At 38.3% G+C, this 22,981-nt stretch overlaps 1 protein-coding gene across 1 annotated transcript in view; it reads left to right on the forward strand.

Moving 5' to 3' along the window:
* Positions 1–11,853, forward strand: part of LOC120517137 (malonyl-CoA decarboxylase, mitochondrial-like) — a 49,520-nt gene extending 37,667 nt beyond the window's left edge. Inside the window, exon 5 of the mRNA XM_039739287.1 lies at positions 10,955–11,853. Within this exon, the coding sequence (XP_039595221.1) occupies positions 10,955–11,488 (534 nt within the window). The 3' untranslated portion in view covers positions 11,489–11,853. The remainder of the gene's footprint in view (positions 1–10,954) is intronic.
* Positions 11,854–22,981: the final 11,128 nt, after the last annotated feature.

Consider the following 22,981-nt stretch of genomic DNA (forward strand, 5'->3'; position numbering starts at 1 on the left):
TTGATTGAAAAATAACATACAGGTTTCACTGGAAGTACACGTTTTTTCCTTGAGTTTTTTTTGAAAGCACGTTAACATGTCAAATGAAAACAAATATATATATATATAAACAATACATGCTGTGAGCCAAGAAATGGATTTTTACGTTCATTCAAGCTAAATGAGGGTATCTGTAGCTTTTCGGGGTGAGGCTGTAGGGATGTATTATCAGGATGAGTGCTGAGAACAAAAGAATACAGACACCACTTGGCATAGCTTTGGCAGTGTAATACTAAAAAATGTGTGTTGTAATGTTTAATTGACAAAATGTGGGTGTTTTGTACTTTCTCCCATGATACATTGCAGGCGGGTACTTCTGCTTCTAGGTATGCATGCAGAGATAATGCCCTGGCTTGTACTTTGTGTCTTTTTTAGTACTTGTATTTCTTTCTCATCAATATTATTTAACATAATGCCTCTATAAATATCTATTAAATACCAAGTGTTGAAAATATACTTTTTGGCGAAGGGGGTTCATTTATTTATTCACCTTTTCTTTTACCGTCTTGGATGTTTTGTATATATGTAGTTTCAGTATGTTTGATGTCTCATTGATGGATTGAGTGCTGGGCATTTATTTGCCCTCCTAGTTCTTCCCTATCTGTATGGATGGTGGTTTGATTTTCTTTTGATCTTCAGTCTCTGATTTAGATTATCAAGTCTCTTACCATAAGTGCATTGTCTCTGTTTTATTTCTCATCAGCTACGTTGTCCCCAAAGGTCAAGTGACAAACTTTATAGGTGTGACGTGCACAATTCAATAACTGTGATGTGCACAATTAAATGTGCCACACGTACACTTAAGGTGACGTGCAAAATTAAATGAGCTGACGCACAAAATTAGAGATGACGCGCTCACATTCAGTGGGGTGACGACAAGTAAAAGTGTACAGAAAGTGTAGGTGCCATGGCAAAACTAAAGGAAAGCACTGATTGGTGGCAAGGTTTGTCTGTCTGTCCACAGGGGAAGTTTCCGGTTAAGTGCTACAGAAGTGGTGTCCTGAGTGAGGGAAAGTTAATACAGCATTATTTTTCAATTCAATTGTTGGCGATCACAGTTCCCAGTGTATGTACATGATGGTGTACATTAACAGGGCGACATCCATTTCTTTTTTTTCCCATTTTATTGTAATACCAGTCACTAAAGGAATCTAACATGATGCTCTGTGGTGATTTTACATTCGATCAGGTGCTGTATCATTGGCGCATGGTACAGCAGCAAAAGAGACAAATAAATGCAGCCCTCCCGTTCATGATTTCTATGTGCTCCGAGTGTCCACATGTTTGACAGTTATGGATACTGCACTGTATTACTTGTTCAAGACAACAAGGCATTCCTTTAAGCAAAAATAGTGTTATAAGAATTTTTGTATTGGATTAAACAGTAGATTTTTTTTTCTGTGGGATAGGACTAATCAATGTGGCATCAGTGAACAATGGATGCTATCGACCTTGTTGCTGGATCAGTTTTGGTAGGTTCTAACTACAGGATACTGGGAACACCCCACAAGGCCTACTGTATTGGATATGCTCTGATCATCCACTCATCTAGTCATCACAATTTGGCCCTTTTAAGAGTCACTTATATCTTTATGCTTGTCCATTTTTCTTGCTTTCAACACATTGCCTTCAAGAACTGATTGTTCAGTTTCTGCCTAACATATCCCACCCCTTGACAGGTACCATTGTTTCAAGAAAATGAATGTTATTCACTTCACATGTTAGTGATTTTAATGTTGTGGCTGATCGGTGTATTCTAGAAATACATTTCTCTGGTACAATGGTTCTCTAATCTGCTCTTTCCTGCAAAATCCATTTCTCTCCTCTCATTATGCATTTCTTGGATTTTTCTGCTGTCTCCCTTTCGACTTTCCAGCACTCTGAGGCTCTGTAGGCACAGTTTCTGCAAATTTAGTCTTAGCCTCTGACTAGAAATCCCCCGTTTTGTTGTATTTTACTTTAAGGCATTGCACTTTTTTAATCTTATATTATAGTTATTTGTGGCCTGAATCCATAATGCATTTGGCTGTTATATTTAAATAGGCAGTCCTCTGTGAAACTTGTCAGCAGCCTGTCAATGGGAGATGTGATCCATTGTCTCCCAACGAGCCCCCATCCTCATTTTCTTTTCACTGATATAAACTTGATCACAAAATAACACAAATATAATGTGACGGAGATAAATTTGTTACAAGGAAAGATCTGTGTGTCAGTCCTTCGGTTTGTATGTGTCTGTGATATATGTATTCATAGCATTTTTAATCTCCTTAGGGTCAGAAAAGCAAACCAAAAGCATTGAATTTTTTCAGCAGAAAATATGATCATGTGTAACAGCAACACATAAATACCAAAAGTCAGCATAATCACAGTTGGATAGATATGTCTAATGTCCACTGTTGTACTGATGTAGATTTCTTATATGTGCTTTGTGTGATATGTTTGAAAGTCACCAACACACATACAGGAGGTGCTGTTCTAGCAGATGTAAATTGCTTTTATGAAGTTCTTTTCTGTGACTTGCTCAAGACAGGGTAGAATGTTAGTTCCTGACTGACACCACCCATTGTGCTATTGTGGCCTACAGCAGCATAAGACATAACTTGCACCATTTCCCTGACACAAACATTAAGCTTTGTTGTATTCTGAGCAGTGCTTAGGAGTCAGATGCAGTCATTTTGCCTTTTTGCCATCTACTGTAGCTACTGAACCACATTACGGCCTGACGCATCCATGCAAACAAAATTACCAGGCATATCGCCACGGTTTGATTGTACAGTGACGTATGCCTCACTTTTGCTTTGAACTAAAATCTCAAGCAGTTTTGGTGAGATTTACAAACTGTCCATCATTATACAGTAACTTTGGTAAAGTAAAGTCCCTCAAGTGACAGGAAAAATGATGTAGCAGCACCGTATTGACAGTACTCTCCATCTGAAGGTGCACCAAACATAAACATCACTGGAACTTGGCCAGTCAGAATCAATCGGAAAGGTGTCAGTTTCACTGTCAGTGCCAACGTCTAATGATCAGTTCATGTCGTCATCGCTGTTGCTCGGTTTGGGCAGTGGTTCAGTTTCAGTTTGTTCTAAACCTGGCTTTACAGCTTTTCAATTGCCATTGTGTTTTGATAATTTTATTGATTTTATTGTAATCACACAACATTCCATACAAATAGATCAATTTTTACAAAAATTGGATTGAAAACAAATAAACCCCCACCACAGAGAAAGAGAGCATGGCCAACAGAGTAAAACTTAGAGCTAGTAAAAATAAGCAAATCGATGAATTAATAAGCGGATAAAGAAGAAAAAGAAAAAGATAAATAGGTCCTCTAAGAAGAAAAAGAAATGGGGAGAGAAGCTGCTTCCTCAATTTAAAAGTTTATTCTAAAATGTTATTGTTTAGATCCTGCAGGGTCTTGAAAAACTTCTGCACAGGTCCTCTAAGTGAGAATTTGATTTTTCCAGTTTCAAATAGTAAATAACATCAGTTACCCACTGACTTAAAAGAGGAGAGTTAGGATACTTCCAGTTGAGCGAAGTGATTTAATCCCAAATGTTTTCCAGATATTAAAACTGCATATATTTGAGAGGGTGGAAAAGGTGGTTCTCATGCAGAGCTGCCACAGATAGAAGAGATAAGTCTACATGCCAGTAGTGTAGTAAAGGCAATACAGTTTGTTTGTCCTTCAAGAGAGCACTTTCTCCATCCTACTAGCTATGATTTTTGAGAGTATTTTAACATCATTATTCGCTTTAAGCCCATCTGGAAGAACACCAAACACAGCTGTTAGAGGTTTAGGAGGGATTGGAACACCAAGGCTGTCTGAAAGGCATTGAAAGATTTTGCTCCAGAATGATGATGTTCATTTGCATTGCAGTAGTCAATCCTACTAGAGTGTTTATTTAGAAAGCCTTAATTTCCTAATATTTTTAAGGCCCAAAACATGGAAGATAAATAAGAACTAAACCAAGCGAAAGCACGGGCCTGTAAGCCCAACATCATTTTCTAGCCTGTGCAGTAAAAATCGAATGGTCAATGCTTCTGTAAATGTTGGACATTTTGTCTCCGTTATGTTGGTGATTACTGGGAACTTCTTGCTTGTGAATTTGTTGAGCTAAAAGCTTATTACCCTTTAAATTAGTTGTTCAGTTTCTTTAGTTGTCAAGAGGTTTAACTGATACTTTCTTGGTTTCTAATTTATTTCTGTGGGAAAGATATGAGATAATCTGTCCTCTTAAGAAGGCCTTAAGAGTTTCCCAGAGTATTCCTGCAGAAATCTCTGAGGATGTATTTGTCTCTAGGAAGAAATTGATTTGTTTGGATATGAATTCTGTACAATTCTCATCTGCTAATAGAAGCGGGTTGAGACGCCATCTGCGAGGTGAGTGTGTGGGCCTAGTGACTTTAGCTCCAAGATCAGAGGTGCATGGTCAGAAATAACAATAGCATCGTATTTGCAAGATTTAATTAATTGGAAGTGGGACAGCTTTAACTTTAATTTCCTATTTCTCCAAGAGTTATTGCCATGCAGCCTATTGTTACATTGGTAGTTACAATTATAAGGATTAAAAGGATAGATTAGATCAAGCCTGCTCTCTTTCTCTCCTCCTTTAACCCCCCACCCTCCCATTTTGCCTCCCACGTGAGGCTGGACCCCACTTCACACAGTCCCAGTCCTCTGACATACCCAGAGACAGAGCACGTCCAAAGCAAAACAAGCCCCCACACAGCGGCGCTTTTAGGATTAAAAATAGAGATATCTATTACCAATATAGTCTAAATACTATATGCCTAAAATATAATCATTAACAAACTATGAACTTAAAATATATATAATCTTCAGCAGTCTTAATGTATTAAGATAATAAACCCAGGGAATGGTGTTTAGAAAGTGGTCCAGAATAAGCATAGTAAGTCTTAATGCAATAATAACAATAACAATAAACCAAGGGTAAGATATTGAACAGTCTCCTTTAGGGTAGAGAAAAAAAAAGAAATAATAATAAATAAAAAATTAAACACAAACGTCTATAACTGTAATTAAAACATAAACAGATAGCGTCCGAGTAATAAAGAGGATATATAATGATAAAAACCCGTATCTTAACAAATAGATCAGACAGCAGGTGATATCTCCTTGCCATATCATGACAGGCTATGACTCACTATTGTGTTTCAGAATAGTTTCGGGATCAGCTTTCTTAATTACTTTTCTGCTTCTTCCATGCTGACGAAGACATAAAATTGACCGTGCAATTCCACTTTCAGTTTGGCCGGATTCAAGAGGCTGTATTTGATATCGGCTTGCCGTAACCGCTGTTTAATGTTGTAGAAGGCTGCACGTTTAGCAGCTGTTGCTGGAGAGAAGTCAGGGAAGATATGAATGTGGTTATTTTCATATAATTTCATATATAATCTCTTGCTTGTGTCTGAGGAGTGCCATCACCTCTACCTTAAATAATAATCTTTCAAAGCGAATAATAAAAGATCTAGGTCTAACAGTATTTGATCCACATACGCGATAAGCCGCTGCTATCTCAGAATCTGCTTTAAAGTCCTCTCCAATTATTTTAGAAACTAGTTCAGCTGCGAATTTCACTTTTCTCGATTCTCAGGTAGACCTTTGATTCTAATATTATTCCTTCTGCTTCCATCTTCCAAAGCAGCAAGTTTGTCTCCGAGTTTTTTGCATTCGGAGCTGGCAGTTGTTGCTTTTTCTTCAGCACTGGCAGCTAGATTTTCGGCTGATTCAATCTGAGTCGTGAATGTCTCCTTGACATCCTCCAGTTGATCAGCAAGTGTGCTCATTTTAGACGAGGTTTCCTGAATGTGCTCTTCAATTTTTTCCACCATATCTTTAAAGACTGCCTCAAAGCAAATACATATGCGTTCCTCCAAGTCTTTATTATCCTGCTGCCGCGTCTGTCACAGCTTCTCATTTGCTTTTTCCCTTGCCTTCTCTTTTCTTTATATCTGTCTTTATCTCTTGCTTGAGCTCAACGATCATCACCTTCAGTTCAGAAGATCATTTCTGCTTTCGTGCACCGTAGGTGAGGCTGTGGGCTCTATTGCAGCCAGTGTTCCCAGCTAGCGTGTAGTAGGTGGAAGCGCAGACTGCAAGGCCTTTTCCAGTTTCAGATGATCTTCTCCAATCAGCGAGCTATCGTGACCTGCGTCACTCGCACTCGTACATTCGCCTCCCCATTTCGGTCTCAGCCGGAGACGATGTAGCGGACCGTGGTCCTGAGGAGTCTGGGCTTTCGCCCATCTCATCCAGGTCAGTCTCTGAAAGGCCGTATCTTGAACTTGAACTTGGGTTTGCCAATCTGAGCTTGGATGTAGCTTTAGTTTTCGTTTCTTTCTGATCACCTTTCTTGTTGGCCATGTTTATATATGCTTGCATATACTGTAGTAGTGCCCTCAGGTTGGATAAATACAGGATCTCTCAGGATAATAAGAAGATAATATAAAAAATAACACCACTGCTAGAGGAGCTCTGTTTCAGACGTCCATCTCTCGCAACGAACGAGACCAATGTTTTTTGTTTTTCACCTAAAATGGACATAAAATTTAGAAATTGGTATGCACTGTCAGTTAATGAGATCGTTATATTTTCATGTGGGAAACTCTTTTTAAAATATTTTTTAACAATTGAGACTGCAATTAACATGAACAAGTGTCCTTATAACTGTTATTTTTAAGATCCATAACACACAGACAGACAGAGCACTGCGTAATAGAGAGACAGACAAACAGGCAGAGAAGTCACTAGATATAGAAATAAACAGGGAAGACACATGTACTGAAAGAAAAAAAAGATCAACATGTGTGTTGTTCCTGCTGCACTGAATAAGCTCACGCTCTCTAACCTCTCCCCTCCACCTGATGTGACTCTAAGTAACAGCGCAAGTACAGACGCAGACCAAGTGTAATCAAGAGTCCCCGTCTCGATCTCCACTCACTCCTATATTTGCCGTTTTCAGTAATTTAGCTGCTCTTTTTGTTAATATTATACAGTACACACATACACTTGGTTCGCATTGATCTCTCGCCAGATGTCAGTGCCATTTTTGCCGTTGTGTGCACCTTGCTACTCACGTGAGCACAGGGAATCTCGGTCAAACCAATGAATCTAACTTTCCTTCTACCAACGAGATTCCAACGTAACGGTTGGTTTTGTCACAGTTTACAGTTGATTACCATCGTCAACTCTTCCTTTTGACAAAAGTCAGCATCAGCCCTGAAAGAGTTAAGGAGCCGCAGTGGCTTTTCTTGAGATGCTTTTGCTGAATAATAATCATTGGCTTAAAGTACTGACTCAGCACAGTACAGGGTACAAAATCCCACTGGCCATCACAGAGTTGTAGAAGATGTGAAGGATGTCATTACCCACAAGTAAGGAATGCACTCTCCTAAGAAAAAAGAGCCTGCTTTACCCCTTCTTATATCATTCCTCTGTGTTCCAAGACCAGTCCAAACCATCAGTGATGTGGAGCCCCAAGCAATTATAAGAGTTCACCGCTTCTACATCCACTTTCTGAATAAAGACCAGACATACTGTAGAGGCTCTTTGGTGCGGTGAAAGTCACAAAATAAGTTCCTTGGTTTTGCTGATGTTAAGTTGCAGACAATTCTTTTTGCACCAAAAAACAAAAGTTCTCTACCCGACGCCTATCCTCTGTCTTATCCCTCTTATCAATACATGGCCTGATGTTATAACTATAGGCTGAGATATAGAGATTGAAAAGAAAAGGAGACAAGTTCTGTTCCCTGTGGTACTCCGGTGTTCCTCACATCCATATTTGAGACACAGTCCTTGAGCCTCACAAACTGTGGTCTGCCCAACAGATATATTCCATTATGCAAGACGCCATAGGCTTATCCACCTGCATATGCCTGAGGACACCCTTTAACAGAGATGACTGCAGAAATAGGGGATAATTAATCAGGGACTTTAGTTCAATGTGCCTTAGTGTCCATTTACATTGTGTATGTATAGGTGTGTGTGTTTATAAACCACAGAAACTTCATTTATTGGGTTTATTTATGTGATTTTAATCTTAAGAAGAAGAAAAAAAACCCTGTATAGTGGAACAGTTCTCTAACAAGAACATAGTTGTCTTCTGGCTCACCTCCACCAGTGAATGATTAAAATACCCATCTGGATAAAATCCCCACAATTAAGGGATAATGTTTCAGGTTATGAAGCCAATGGTTGGGTGTAAACATGAATACTAAAGCACAGAACAAAGGAATTATGGTTAAAATAATTCAAATGCTTAAATTAGGAAATTGGTGCAAAAAAACAAATATCTGATGTCTCATTGGACATTGCTGGTTCTGTTATCAAGAAGTGAAAGCCACGTCAAACCACCACGATGCTGCCTACAAAAGATTAACCCGTCAACACTCTGTTTGCAAACAGAAGGGAGGCTTGTGAGCTATGACTTTGAAAGAGATACAGAGGTAGGTCACTGAGATTGAAGTAAAGGTGCACCAGTCAACCATGTCAAGAGCTGGTCTGTATGAGAGGGTGACTCAAAAGAAACCATTACTCAGATGTAATCATACAATGCAATACAATACAATTTATTTTTATATAGTTCAAAATCACACAAGAAGTGCCGCAATGGGCTTTAACAGGCCCTGCCTCTTGACAGCCCCCCAGCCTTGACTCTCTAAGAAGACAAAGAAAAGACCCTTGTAGGGAAAAAATGGAAGACACCTCGGGAAAGGTAGTTTAAAGAGAGACCCCTTACCAGATAGGTTAGGCTTGCAGTGGGTGTCAATACAATATAATACAATACACAGAACAGAACAAATCCTCAATACAGTATAAAAATAAAAAAATTACAAGTATGGAGCAGAATTTAAAAGTAGATGATATCCCATAATATGATTTGTATTCGTTTAGAGTCCTGGAGACCTCAGCTATCAAGCTGCCTCCCCCATTTGGCCATTCCACAGCTGAAACAGTGCTGCGCCAGCCAATCCAATGTAAGGACCCCTTTACCTGGTGATTCCTGCGATCCTCCATCAGGGATGACTTTACCTTAGGTGGGCAAAATAACTTGGCAGGTGGGCCGTGGGCACCAAGTGCCACATTTGAGTACCTAGAAGAGAAACAGAACAGGTGAGGGTTAGTATCCAATTATAACTCTCATGTTACTTATGTTATAGTGCTAATGACTAACAACAGAGATGCAGTCTGTACAGTTAATCAGCAGCTCTAGTCAGGATATGCTAAACTGAAGTAGTGAGTCTTCAGCCGGGATTTAAAGGCTGAGACCAAAGGGGCATCTCTTATAGTAGCAGGCAGACCATTCCACAGTTTAGGGGTCCTTTAACTAAAAGCTCGACCTCCTGCTGTTATTTTATTAATCCTTGGAATCCTAAGCAGACCGCCATCTTGAGATCTTAATGTGCGCTCAGGTTTGTAAGTCATGATAAGTTCAGACAAGTAAGCCTGACCTCGGCCATTTAATGCTTTATATGTTAAAAGGAGGATTTTGAAATCTGCTCTAAACTTAACTAGGAGCCAGTGTAAGGATTTAAGAACTGGAGTTATGTGTTCATATTTTCTTGTTCTTGTAATAATTCTTGCAGCCGCATTTTGGATTAACTGGAGGCTGTATAGAGAACAGTTTGAACAGCCAGTGAACACCGCATTGCAGTAGTCAATCCTACTAGAGATAAATGCATGAATTAATTTCTCAGAATCCTGTTTATTTAGAAATCGTCTTAATTTCCAAACATTTTTAAGATGGAAGAAACATGATTTGGACGACGTTGTAATATGTGCTTTAAATGACATGCTAGAGTCAAAGTAATCATGTGAAAGAGCATTTGGAGTTTGCTTGAGAGTGGCCTATTTGCAATATGTGAAAAGGTGTTGTGATCAAGTGAGGTCAAAATAGAGCGTTTTAGCCAGATGTCAAAGAAATATACTGTATGTGGTGCAAATGTGACACTGCTCACACTTCAAAGGGAAAAAAAGTCATTATGCTGTAGGGCTTGTGGTCTGGCGGTGGAAGGACAGACTGGAAACAGTCGAAATGCTGGGACACCAAACGGGTCGTCCGTTTTAATCGTGTTGAAACAAACAAAATAAAGAATACACGAAAAACAGCGCCAATGCGCTATCCCCGATCAGGGATTTCCTCCTTCTAAAGGACTTTCGAGAGTCATGTGCTCCACCATGTGGCTCGTTCCGGTCTTCTGGCAAAGACACTTTTTTCTTAGTCGGCACTTCTCTTATAGTGCAACTTCAGGAAGGAGCAGGGTTAAGTGCTCTTACCAGGCGGCTTCTCGGAGCGGTGACGGAAGAAGTACAATAGGACAAAGTCAGCGGGAGCCTCTTGTCTTGGTGGGTTGTTGCTTACCTTTCTTTCTCCGACGCCCATGTGTGACTGAGTGCTTTTCAACAACAGGCACTTAGCATCTGTGTAAGATAAAAGAAAATGTGGATGGAAAATACAGTACAAATAAATACTACAAAAGAACGTGTTTGAGTCAAGCTAAAGAAACTGAAGCTTGAACCGACGTTCGTCTTTCACAGGACGATGATCCTAAACACAAAGCTAAAGTAACATTGGTGAAGGACAAAAAGATAAAAATACTTGTATTTTGGAAGTGGTAGTGTTAATTATGAAATAAAAAACATTTATCAGGAGTGTTTTTTAGACTGATTCCTCCCTTGCAAATATTACAATTGTAATAGAACCCACCTTCTGCGGTGTCCATGTAAATGAAATAATTGGCTTCAAAGATAAGATGAAAACATGAATCTTGCAATTTGTTAATAACCTAACTGTATTCTTTGACTCAACTGCAGTTTCACATTTATTCTAAACTGTATACAGTAATGTATGAATTTTACGATATGAATTTGTTCCTTCTTGGTATTTTCCAGAGTGAATTTCCCTCCTTGGATCAGTTTTCAAGCTTGTCTCCTGTACTTGGCTTTACAGTGTGGCTGCTTGGTCTTCTGAATCAACAAAGGAATGATGGAAGAGGTAGAAAGATACTGATGGACTCCGAGTGGCGAGAGATTGAAAGACTTGTTGGGAGTCCTGCTCCTGAGAGACTTCACAACCTGCTCAGCACGAACGAATGGGTGCGCTCTGAAGAGCTCATGGATATCCTTAAACCGATACTCATGCGATTGTGCGGCTGGTATGTCCATGGGGAGAAACTTCGCAGCTACGCTTTAGATGGGGCAGCAAATTTTCACCTGCAAAATGGAGCTACCATATGGAGGTTAAACTGGAAAGCAGATATGAGTCCTCGTGGTATATCGGCTTCTTGTGGGATGATGGTGAATTATCGGTATTTTCTTCCAGATACAGGTGCAAACAGTGCAAAATATTTCAGGTCAAAGGTTATTGAAGCTTCTGAACAGATCTTGAATTTGGTTTCACAATTTCAACAGAACAGCAAGCTTTAGGTAATATTAGCAGGTCCATTGGGCACATTGGTGAAACTTCCATATGATATTTCCATATTAACTGTGTGACAGTAGGGGGCACTATCGCTCCCTTGAACCCTCAGGTATCATGCCAAACACCAGGTAAAAGTGCAATAATTCTTCTTTTTATTATAATAATTATGTGCACCAAACACCCTCCACACTATTATACTCATTAAACACAATAATAATCAATAAACCAATCCTCCAACTCCCAGACACTTAGCCACCCTTCCTCCTAGCTCACCTCGCCGTCTGGGGGCTCCCACGGTCCTTTTATAGTCCACGACCCGGAAGTGCTCCTTAACCTGCAGTCCATGTGACTTCCTAGCACAAATCAAAACTCTTCTTTCTTTGTCAGCCCGGAGGCATTCCATTCCTTCCATCCTCGTGACCTGCAAGTACTTCCGGGCTATAGGAAAAGCAAATGTCTCTGTGCCTCCCTGCAGCGTCCCCTGGCGACCCCGACGTTATCCAGCAGGGCTGTGTAGTACAACTCCAAAGTCCATGATGCCCTGCTGGAATTCGGGGCATCTCCACATTGCAGGGAGGGCTCCATCTGGCAGCTTGGGGGTCTTGGCCGGGATAAACTGCCGGGCATAGTCCTCAACTGCCATTAAAGTTATGTCATGTAGGTACAATGGCTCTTCTTTTTTTCCCCCAAACAGATAGTAACTTCACATCTACCAAAAAAAAATACACTTCAGAAATGAATATGACAAATTGTGTTTGTGAGGGTAGCTCCGAAAAAGTCTATTGAATACCAGCTATGAAGCCACAGGGCTCCCGTCAGCCATAAGTGTGGCAACGCCTCAGCCGTTCTTCTTTTTATATCTTTTAACAGCCTTGCACACTGTAAGTGTTCTGAGTCACTCATGGCTGACTTACATTCATTGTTGGCCTTTGATGATGCTGTCCTGTGTTCAGATTTCTATACTTTGATCACCTCAGTGACTGCTGCCATTAGTATTAAATACGGAGGCAGCTGCCTATCAGGTTTATTTTGAAGACATGTGAACTCTTCACCTGGTCAAGAGGTAAATCACAGCAAGCTGCCCCATATCCAGTAGTGGGGACATACGGACACAGAAGATTGAGCATTTGTATATGATATAGAAAAGTGCTACAGATAAACATAATGGGGGATATTACACGTGAAGAGTTCAAACACCGCTGATAAACGCAATCTAAACCTTATTATTGTGTCCCTGGAGCTACCGTTTAAACTGCACATGCGTATCAGCTTGTCTTTGTACTCATGTCAATTTGTTTTACTGCGGTGCACGTTACGTAAAGCAGACTCAAAGCATTGCTCACATTTGCTATGCAGTCTCATGGAGTTTATTTTTCTTGTTCTATATAAAAATATATGCCTACAGTACTGTATGTATTTCCCATTTATTAGCACACAGCACTATACACAAAAAAAATAAATAAATAAATAATCACGTCCAAGATTAAAACACCTTGGTATATTCACATACAAAAATAAAGATTTCTGTTGATTTTGTTTTATATATGAATTAAGTTGTTAAAAACCCAAATAGTACTAAATTGCAAAAAAATGTCGATATATTTAGCTAAGGTTGTCAGAAAGAAGAGTGAAGACAAAATATCAGACTGAAGTAAGTCCTGTAAGACTAAAAGGTCACAAAGCCATTTGTAACTCTCTATGAATTCAGTTCTGAACTTACCTGTAAAGAAACATTTAGATCTTAGAATTGTTAGATTTTAAACAGCATTTTGAATGATTTAAATCGTACTAATCGAGTGATTTGAACAGCCTGACAGATCTTTTCTATATCCTACTTATATTAAAAGTTGTAACAATTTTGCAGTACTGCATTGCTAAGTTGTAGAAAGGTTATCTTAATATGGAAATGTAACTAAACGTTTCCTAAATGTAAGGGGAAGGAAAGATTCATACAAATTCACCAGTTCAAGGACTTTGAATTAAACGTTATTTGTATTTTCTTGCTGTTAACAGAAAAAAAAAACTTCTGTTTCCTTCAGACAAATACTTTCTTCTCGTCACCTTATTAAAATAGTTAATAAACAATATATTATTTGGATATATATGGTAGAGTGTTATGGACATGGGAAATCAAATCAATATTATGTTTCTAAATAATTTATCTTAATGGCCAAATACGGTATAAAGAGGAAAATGACGTTTTGATCCCAGCAGTGAACCGTGTTTAACCATTTTCTGTTTTTATTTACTACTGAGAGGCCTGAAAAGTTATCTTATTCTAACCGTAGATATCGGATTGCTGCTGATATTTTTGTAATTTAAGAAAAAAGCTTTAGTAATTTTCTCATTTTACAATGTCTGGAATGATTTTTTTTTATTATTATTATCATTTTATATCAGACTTGCAAGGTGAGAACGTTTTAGAAGCAACATACATAGACCTGCAAAAATATTTTGTTATACTGTACTTGTTTGATTGCATAAACACAAAAGCAGTATATTCTTTACAGTAATAGAAGATATTCAGCTAACGCAGGAATGGATGTATATTCACAAATGAAGTTGACTCGACAAAACATCAAATCTTGTGTTCCTACTGTCTGCAATGAAATAAAAGTTCAAGTCAATTTTAGAATCACTGTTTTTTTTTTACTTGCATTTTCCATACCGTCCCAACTTTTTCTGATTTGCAGTTGTAAAATACAAGTATACATGTGTAACATATGGGGGTCATACTTTCATTCTACTCCCTCATAGTTGGAGGGCTCGATGGTTCTGTCTATGAGGTTTTTTTCTGGGTACTGCAGATCCTCAAAGTGAAAAAGTCAGGTTAGCTGCAAATCTAACATTTGGCCATTTTAAGTGTGCCCAGCAAAAACAAATACGCTCTTCAAGGTTTGGTTCCTTCTTTGTGTCCTTGCTCACAGCATACTGTATATTCTGTCACCTCACAACCTGGCAAGAGTATATGCAAATAATAAGTGAATGATTAGATTGATTTTTATTTCGTGGTCTGTTACCGAATTGTCTAACAACCAGTCATGAATATCAACATTAAGCAATTCTGATTTGTAAATCAAATATAAAGCTACATTATTTGCTGAATTTACAAGACATGTTATAATAAAGGGGAATGCACATTGATCTTAAAACATAGAGAATATCTATTATAAAAAAAAATACGACGATACAAGACTTTTTTTCTGCGACCAGACGTGATCTTTTGAAGAGAGACAGAGAGACACTTCCACTTCCCCTGAGACGGTCAAGTCACATCATACTTACAACCTTTGGAAGCAAGTCCCGTGATACACATGCAGAGCTGGTTAGTGATAATGGAAGTAGGAAAATTCAAACGTCTCAAAAAAATGAGAGTAAAGGTTGCATTAGTGCAAACAAACAGAAAATATAAAGTAACGGAACAGCGAAAAGAGATCAAATAGTGTTGGAGGATATCTGGGGGAGAAGAGAGACAATGCAGTGAGACAAGAGGACAGCTGCTCTACAGGCTTTTAAACGTTCAAAGAGCCGCATGAGATGCAGATCACACGGCACGGCGGCAGCAGCAAGCCAGCAGCTGATCGAGCAAAGAGGAGGTAAAAACTGTTTGTTTTCCATTGCATCACCGCTTAAGAGGGGTTTGAAGGACCAACCACATCTCCTTGGGGTCGATTCAGCCCCCTTCTCACAATGGTGCGTAGTGCTGGCCGTGGGGTGGGGGTAGATTTGTAGGCGAGCAAAGTGAAGATGACGTGGAATGGCAGCAAGCCAGCAGCTGATGGAGCAAAGAGGAGGTAAAAACTTTATTTGTTTCCCATTGTATCACCATTTAAGAGGGGTTTCAGAGGAGTGGCCACATCTCATTGGGTGCTTTCAGCCCGCCTTTTCACAATGGTGCATAGCGATGGCGGAGGAAGAAAGGGGTTGGCGAAGCCCCTAGTTTTAAATATTAACAACTAATGATTAAAGCAAAATTATTCACTCACCCAAATGGCATTCATTTGATATATTTATTATTATAAACTGAATTAAATTGTCATTGTTTAGCGAGTTGAACAGAACAAAGTCACTGCCGTGTAAACCAGCATTGGTGTGCCTTCCTGAATGATGGTCCGTCAAATGACAAGGATTTCTGTTTAAGCTTCAATATTTAAGCTGTAACAGAGGACGTGGCATGGCCAATGTGGAGGTATCAGCTCTTCTTCCAAGCTGACTTCTTCAGTTCTGACAGAGGAAGAGGAACACAGGTATGTGTTCATGTAATCTTTCTAGCGTTTCAAATTAGTTCCTGAAGGAGACACACTAGACCTACATGTGTGACACCCTTAAAAGCACAGCCAAAATTAAAGGACCCAAGAACACAACTAAACCAGTAGATGAAATTCTATAAGAGGTTGTAGTAGTTACAACTATCATTTAAGGTGTTTTAACACCAGTCATTATTATCTGAAGGCATATCAGAGGTAAAAGCACCTCATTTAATCATTTTCACTGTAGCTATAAAATATAACATGTTTGGAAATATTTTTTCCAAAAGATGTCCTCCTTCTACTTGGTAGCCTTCAAATGTTTAAAAGGTTGTTGGCTGATGAAAACTGACTGGATGAAGAACTGTAAAGCAAATACTAAAAGGGAAATTATAAATAGCTATGTTAAGAAATGGACTCTATCTCTACCCACTAGCCACATGCAAAGGATAATGTCTGGATCAGGCCAGAGTTGAGCTGTGGATCCTGAAGGTCCAAAAGAGAGAACAAAATAGAAATGCCTTATCAACCATTAATTAGATTAATTACAACTTTAGAGCCAAAAAATGTCAAAGAGCCAAGAACAAAGGTGACCACAGAAGGTCAGTCTGAGCTGAACATTTGCATTGCTTAAATGAGATGTGCCATATTTAAAACAATGAAACCACAGAGTGTGAAATGTGTGAAGCTTATTTGCTTTAAGTTGAAAACTGCATTGCACGCTTGCCTTAGAAAAGGCCATAAGCCATATGTTATACTACATGTTTCTTTATGTCACTATATCTGGACAATACTGTTATGAGTTTTATTCACATGTGCATGTTAACTGTGGCACACAGGGCTCAGCAGTTAGAATTGCTAGCCAAGCATTGGATTAGATAGCCTAAGACAACTGGAGGCTTGTATAGTCAGTTTAAACACAGGTTAGGGTATTTCTGTCCTCTATCAGCACAGACCTTCTTTCCTTATTGGGAGAATGAGAATCAGCATGTAAGCACTATGATATTTCTGTATTTTGTGGAAGAGGAATTCAGCCCTTGTTTGGAGACAGAGAAGACCAGCAAATGAAGCAAGACATTATAGAAGGTCTGGACAGTGGCCAGACCCTTCGAGGCTGTGTCGACACAAAGGTGTTGAAAACCTCCCAGTGTAGGGATGGAGAAAATGGCTGACTGTGTTGATCCAGATTCCCACCTGGATTAAGTCTGTCCATGCCTCTCCGTCTGTAACCGCATTAACGTCAGTAAATGTAAGCTAAAAGATATTTTTCTCATGTGATTCTTGTACCGTAATCACGATGGGAGGGATATCGCCTTTTCTGGTATATTATGATATTGTTTAATTATTTAATATGTCACAATTTTAAAAGAACACATTTCCAAGAGAGCTAATGCCTCTGCAGGAAACATAATGGCGTGTAGTCGGCAGGATTGTGGCTACATTAATAATTATATTATTATATATTAATTATAATATTTTATATTTATTATTAAAAATATGCTTACACTGATGAATGGAGGCTCGGTAAATATTTGGTATATATTTTGGGATTGGTCGCGCACTGTCATGGACTCCCAGCTGAGAATTAAAACTGCCTTAACATGCCTGGCCGAATTGGAATAGGGATATTAATTTATCCCATCAAAAGACAAGAGGCGGACTTGTCAAACTTGGCACAGTGCATGAATCGTGGTAGCGTCTGCTACCTACAGTATGCAAGTGAACTTTTAAGGTTGGACTTTTAAGTTTAACGCATAAGTGGGACTAAAATTGGACAAAATAAATGGAATACAACAAGATTGAAACTTATGGCATGAGACTGGCTGTCCAGTAAAATGAAACGGCACTCACAGGGCAGCACAGATTAATTAATGGCCGTCAAGCCCAAAATCTACCTAGAAAAGTAAATGCCGTGTTGGGGAACACGTATTTAAAATAAATTACATCGCTAGCCTTTAGAAAACAATATTGAAAAGCTATAAAGAACGGCGTTATTGTATATTAGTTGCGGCAGGCAGACAAGACATGCAGGCAATGCACTCACCTTGCCGTTTATGTGGTAATCCAGCGGAGCTGAAAAACTTAAAGATGAAATCAAATCAACAGCGATAGAATCCATAACGTCTCAATCACGATCGCTAAAATAATTTGTAGAAATCTTTAATGGCATCCAAGCAGCCGATGCAAAAATAAAGCTTCGTCCACGTGTTACAAGCAGTCTGAAAGCGCCAGCTGTTCTATCAGTCTACCTACAAGGGTAAAGGTTAAAGGTTTTGGCAAAACCCCACCTATTTTGGTACTTTTAAGAAATTGCCGTGTGTTTAAACACACAGAAATAATTAAATTGCCTTTTAAATATAGCTTAAATAACGAACCTACGTTATAAGCTAATGTTTAAAAAGAATTTGTAAAACGGTGTACACATATAGCGCTAAAATGCAAAAGAGCTCTAACTAAAAAGTGGAAAAGAATAAATACATTTGGGGTTAAAACTTACAATGAGAAACATGCCTTTGTACCTTCTGGTAAGTACTGGCCAAACTTTGTTTTAAGAAGGGATTAATTGGATAAGTATGAAGTTAAAAACATGAGGCAGTTTCTCATAAGACAAAGAAAGATAATGATATGTTTAATTGGTTTAAAGCAAATAAAATAGAATGTCTCCACTTTTGTTTAAAACTTATAAACGTGCAAAACATTTTTCTTTTAAACCCTGATCAAGTTTAAAGGAAAAATGCTTTTAATAATACTAAATAATAAGGAGACAAGTTCTCACGAATATGTAGCATGTGCCCAATTGTGCATGAATGGAGGTTATGTATTTTGGGAACTCTTAAGGGAATGTATGGTGGTGCAGTGGTTAGCACACTTGCCGGTGAAATGAGATAAAGGTTCAAGCATGTATGTTTTCCTTGTTAAGTCAGAATATTCTTTGTGACCGCTAACTTTTCTGGGAATACTTTCTTGTTGTGGAATTGTGCTGCGTGATTTCCCATGAGTGGATTTTTCTTGCTGTCGCCGAATTTACGGATCGCCACGGACAATATTGTGTCCTTGTTGACGCTGAGTCGTGATGTTCGCCACGAAATTTCCATGATCTGGAAAATAGCGCGTATGAAACTGAGGTAAGGAGCATTCCTAATATTTTCAGTAATATCAGCTTGCGGCCTGAGATGTTGTTTGATTAATAATAAGCATGAAGGAAAAGACATGCTTAAGTATGTTGCATGGTGAAACCCTATAGATAAACAAAAAAGCACAACCTCGAGTGAGTTTATAGCACGTTGCTAGAATCGAGAACTTTATTCTGTGAATGAAGTATTGTTGTAAAGAGAACGTGAGTATGTGAATACATGTGAAAGAATGAAGCAATTGCCAAATACTGTGTGTAGAAATGACTGAAACGAGTGAAGGTTGATTGTCTGTTCTCTAGTGAATGAATTTCTGCTTTAGCCAAGTAATTCTGCTTGGACATGAAGCAGAGTTTAGAATCTAGAAAAGAAAATAAAAGACGAATAAATTATGTTTATTCAGAGTCTGGGGTGGCAGATGCGTGTTTATGTCATTTGTACGTCTGTCTTTCTATGTTCGTCAGCTGACTAAGAATGTTAAATAAACTGTAGAAATGGGAGACGTCCCATATAATAATATTCAAAGTTAAATGTAATACATGTGAATATCAATAGTGATCATGACTGGTGATTGATAACACAATCTGTGCCTGGTCTGTGTCTTTGAAGCCTGCAAACAGATGCAGAGTTTAAATAACGCCATGACTTATTGACCTCGACGAATCTCAGAATAGCTTGTAACATGGTCAATTAAAGAGAAGAATTTTCAAATCTGAATTTCATGAAAAGTGTTATAAGCATAAAAGTTGCATTTAAAATCTATAGATGTTCTTTTCTCCAGATTCAGCAAATCCACTGACCAACGGATGAAAACACAAACTATGTTTCTATACAAGTTGCAAAAAATAGCTTAATAGCAAGTTTGGGCAGAGCAATTAGAAATAATCTAATCGAAGGATAGTGAATATTTATCAATCATAAATTAATGAACAGCAGCTATTAGAATAATTTTCTTGCATGCTGATTTAGTGCAAGTGTTAAATGTTTAAATGAAAAAATGCAAACAAATGAACACTAGACTGATTTCTGTCTCTAGTCTTCATATAAAAACAGTATAGAGGGTTTACATATTTTGATGTATGAGAAATGATTATTATTATCACTTCAGTAATTACAAAATGTATTAGAATTGAAATACATGTATTGATTAATTTTAGGAAGAGTTGTTATTGCATCAGTATATTAAGTTAATGCTCAGTGATAATGCACACAGCTAAATGGATTATTCAGTTATACATTAGAACCATTGTATGTAACATCCTGTTATAAGTTAAGACACTTGGATAACTGAGGCAATGTGTTAATTTTGTGTAATGTGATGATCCTACTGAAGAAACATTGTCACTAGCATAGTTTAAATGTATTTTATGGAGACTGAACTGGGTCTAGAATTGTCATTTATAATGCTGCATTTGTATGATACATATGATTGGGAAATAATTGCTTTATGTTATGTATTTGCTCTACCTTCCACCCTTCTCTAGTTTAGCCTAGCAAGTAGTTTAAGTTTGGCCACTAAATTTAGTGGTTAAAGCCTCTCCATTCAGTGGTAAAGTTTTATGAATGAAGTAACAGGTGGTGTATACACAAACGAAGATTTACAGAGACTGTACTGCACTAATGACTTTTAATCTGTTGCACATACCTGAGAATAGCTGGTGAAGAAACACTTGCTTTCCAGAGGGAACGGAGTGAAGAACTAAAGAAAGATTGCAAGTCCAGCTACTCACTTGATGCCATGATGTGAGCAGACATACTACTAAGACAAGTTTTATGGACTGTGGCAGGACAGGCTGTAGCCACTGAGGTGATGTGACAGCTGTTGAAGGCTCCCATGAATGACCACTGAATACAGTGCAAGCCTAGAGGGAAGTGCACCTCTGCTAAAAAGGGACAGTCCCATGTGTTCATCTTATGAGCTCCCTAATGGTAAAAGGACTTTTTACTTTCTGTTCCAGTAACAACAAACTTTAGTGCCTTGAAGCAGTCACACTTTGTTCAGACGGATCTGCAATCTGCAAGCCACCAAGAAAGAGACTTTGTTAACAAACCACTGGTTGGACAAGGTATATATATATAGCAAGTCTAGGAATATACTTGAAACTATTATAAGAAGGGCTCAAAGGTATGAGGATATGCATGATTTATCAATGATGTGAACTTGTAAATTGTTAACTTGGAATAGAACATCTGATAGTGAAGTTGGGGAGGATAACAGATAGTGAATGAACAATTATGCAATAATACTAGTTAAGAACAATTAATAATCATAGCAATGAAGCTAGAATAGCATCTGAGTTATGTTACAACTATTGTAACTCATAAAGGGATCAGACATCAAAGGGTGGGCACATCTAGCAACATATTGAAGCTAGAAATGATAGAGTGCCAAAGAATAGTAATCCATCAAGATGCTATATAGGATTCTAATATAATCTGATGCTATGACACCCACTGCATGAATTCAGTAATATGTAGACACAACACAGACTATGTAAGAAATAACAGGGCAAAAATCTCCACTAACACCATTGATGAGATATCACTACTTGATAACAGCATGTTAAATGTAACTGTTTGTCCATGTTTACGCTGGTTTTAGATGAATGGTACAGAAGCTATAGTGATACTACATCTTACATGTCCATAAATGACTTGAAATATTGACACTGTGATGGGGATCAAGTACCTTTTGTTTTGTGGATATGACTTTCAAATATTGTTTTTGTCACAGATCCAGTGACAAAGGGTGGCTTGTTATACTACATTTTCTTTATGTCACTGTATCTGGACAATACTGTTATGAGTTTTATTCACATGTGCATGTTAACTGTGGCACACAGGGGCTCAGCAGTTAGAATTGCTGACCAAGCATTGGATTAGATAGCCAAAGACAACTGGAGGCTTGTATAGTCAGCTTAAACACAGGTTAGGGTATTTCTGTCCTCTATCAGCACAAACCTTCTTTCCTTCTTGGGAGAATGAGAATCGGCATGTAAGCACTATGATATTTCTGTATTTTGTGGGAGAGGAATTCAGCCCTTGTTTGGAGACAGAGAAGACCAGCAAATGAAGCAAGAACCATTATAAAGGTCTGGACAACAGCCAGACCCTGAGAGACGGAATCGACAAAGCTGAAGAAAACCTCCCAGCGTGGGACGAAAAATGGCTGACTGTGTTGATCCAGATTTCCCACCTGGATAAAGTCTGTCCATATGCCTCTCCGTCTGTAACCGCGTTCACGTCAGTAAATGTAAGCTAAAAGATATTTTGTCTCATGTGATTCTTGTACCGTAATCACTATGGGAGGGATATCACCTTTTCTGGTATATTATGATATTGTTTAATTATTTAATATGCCACAAATTAAAAGAACACATTTCCAAGAGAGCTAATGCCTCTGCAGGAAACAGCATACGCTGCAGGAAATTCAAATCATTAGAATTCTAAGACTGAAATGTTAAAAAGGCAACAGACAAACTTTACATAGAATTATTCAAGTTAATAAGGCTTTTGCCGTTTAGCTAATTAGCTGGAAATGAAAGAAAAGTAAACAATAACCAGACGTGAAATGTAAGTTATTAATATAAATAAACATTACACTAGTCTTATCTGTAAGCTTAAATTACATAATCATACTAGTACTGAGCATGTTTAATGTTTAAAACACGTACTGTAGCTCTATTGCTAAATGGAAATCATAAACCACAGAAAAGGCATGGACCTTTCCAAAACAATCAGGAGAATGTGAGAGTGCCGAATACAACTGCCACAGGAGAAATACATAAAGATTAGTTTTAAATTATTCAGTTTAGGGGAGACAGAAAAGAAGAAAGAGGGAAGGCACAGATTCCTGAAGAGCCAGAGAGGGGCATCTAAAGAGATCTACAAATCATTTTTATTAAGCTCGTTTGTTGATTATTTGATTTGTTTTTAAGAAACTGAGTGACTGAAGACAGGGGTGCTTAGGGGACTAATGGGGTTAGAGTTATGGTTTGTCTGGGTGAAAATACTTTTATAATTAATATGAAAGTGGAAGCGCTATATAACCTGGTATTCTGTTAGCCTTCTTAATGGCTTCTGAATGCTGTCTGGATGTACACAGATGGCACAGGTTGGG

Source organism: Polypterus senegalus, chromosome 1 (genome assembly GCF_016835505.1).
Source record: "Polypterus senegalus isolate Bchr_013 chromosome 1, ASM1683550v1, whole genome shotgun sequence".
NCBI lineage: Eukaryota > Metazoa > Chordata > Cladistia > Polypteriformes > Polypteridae > Polypterus > Polypterus senegalus.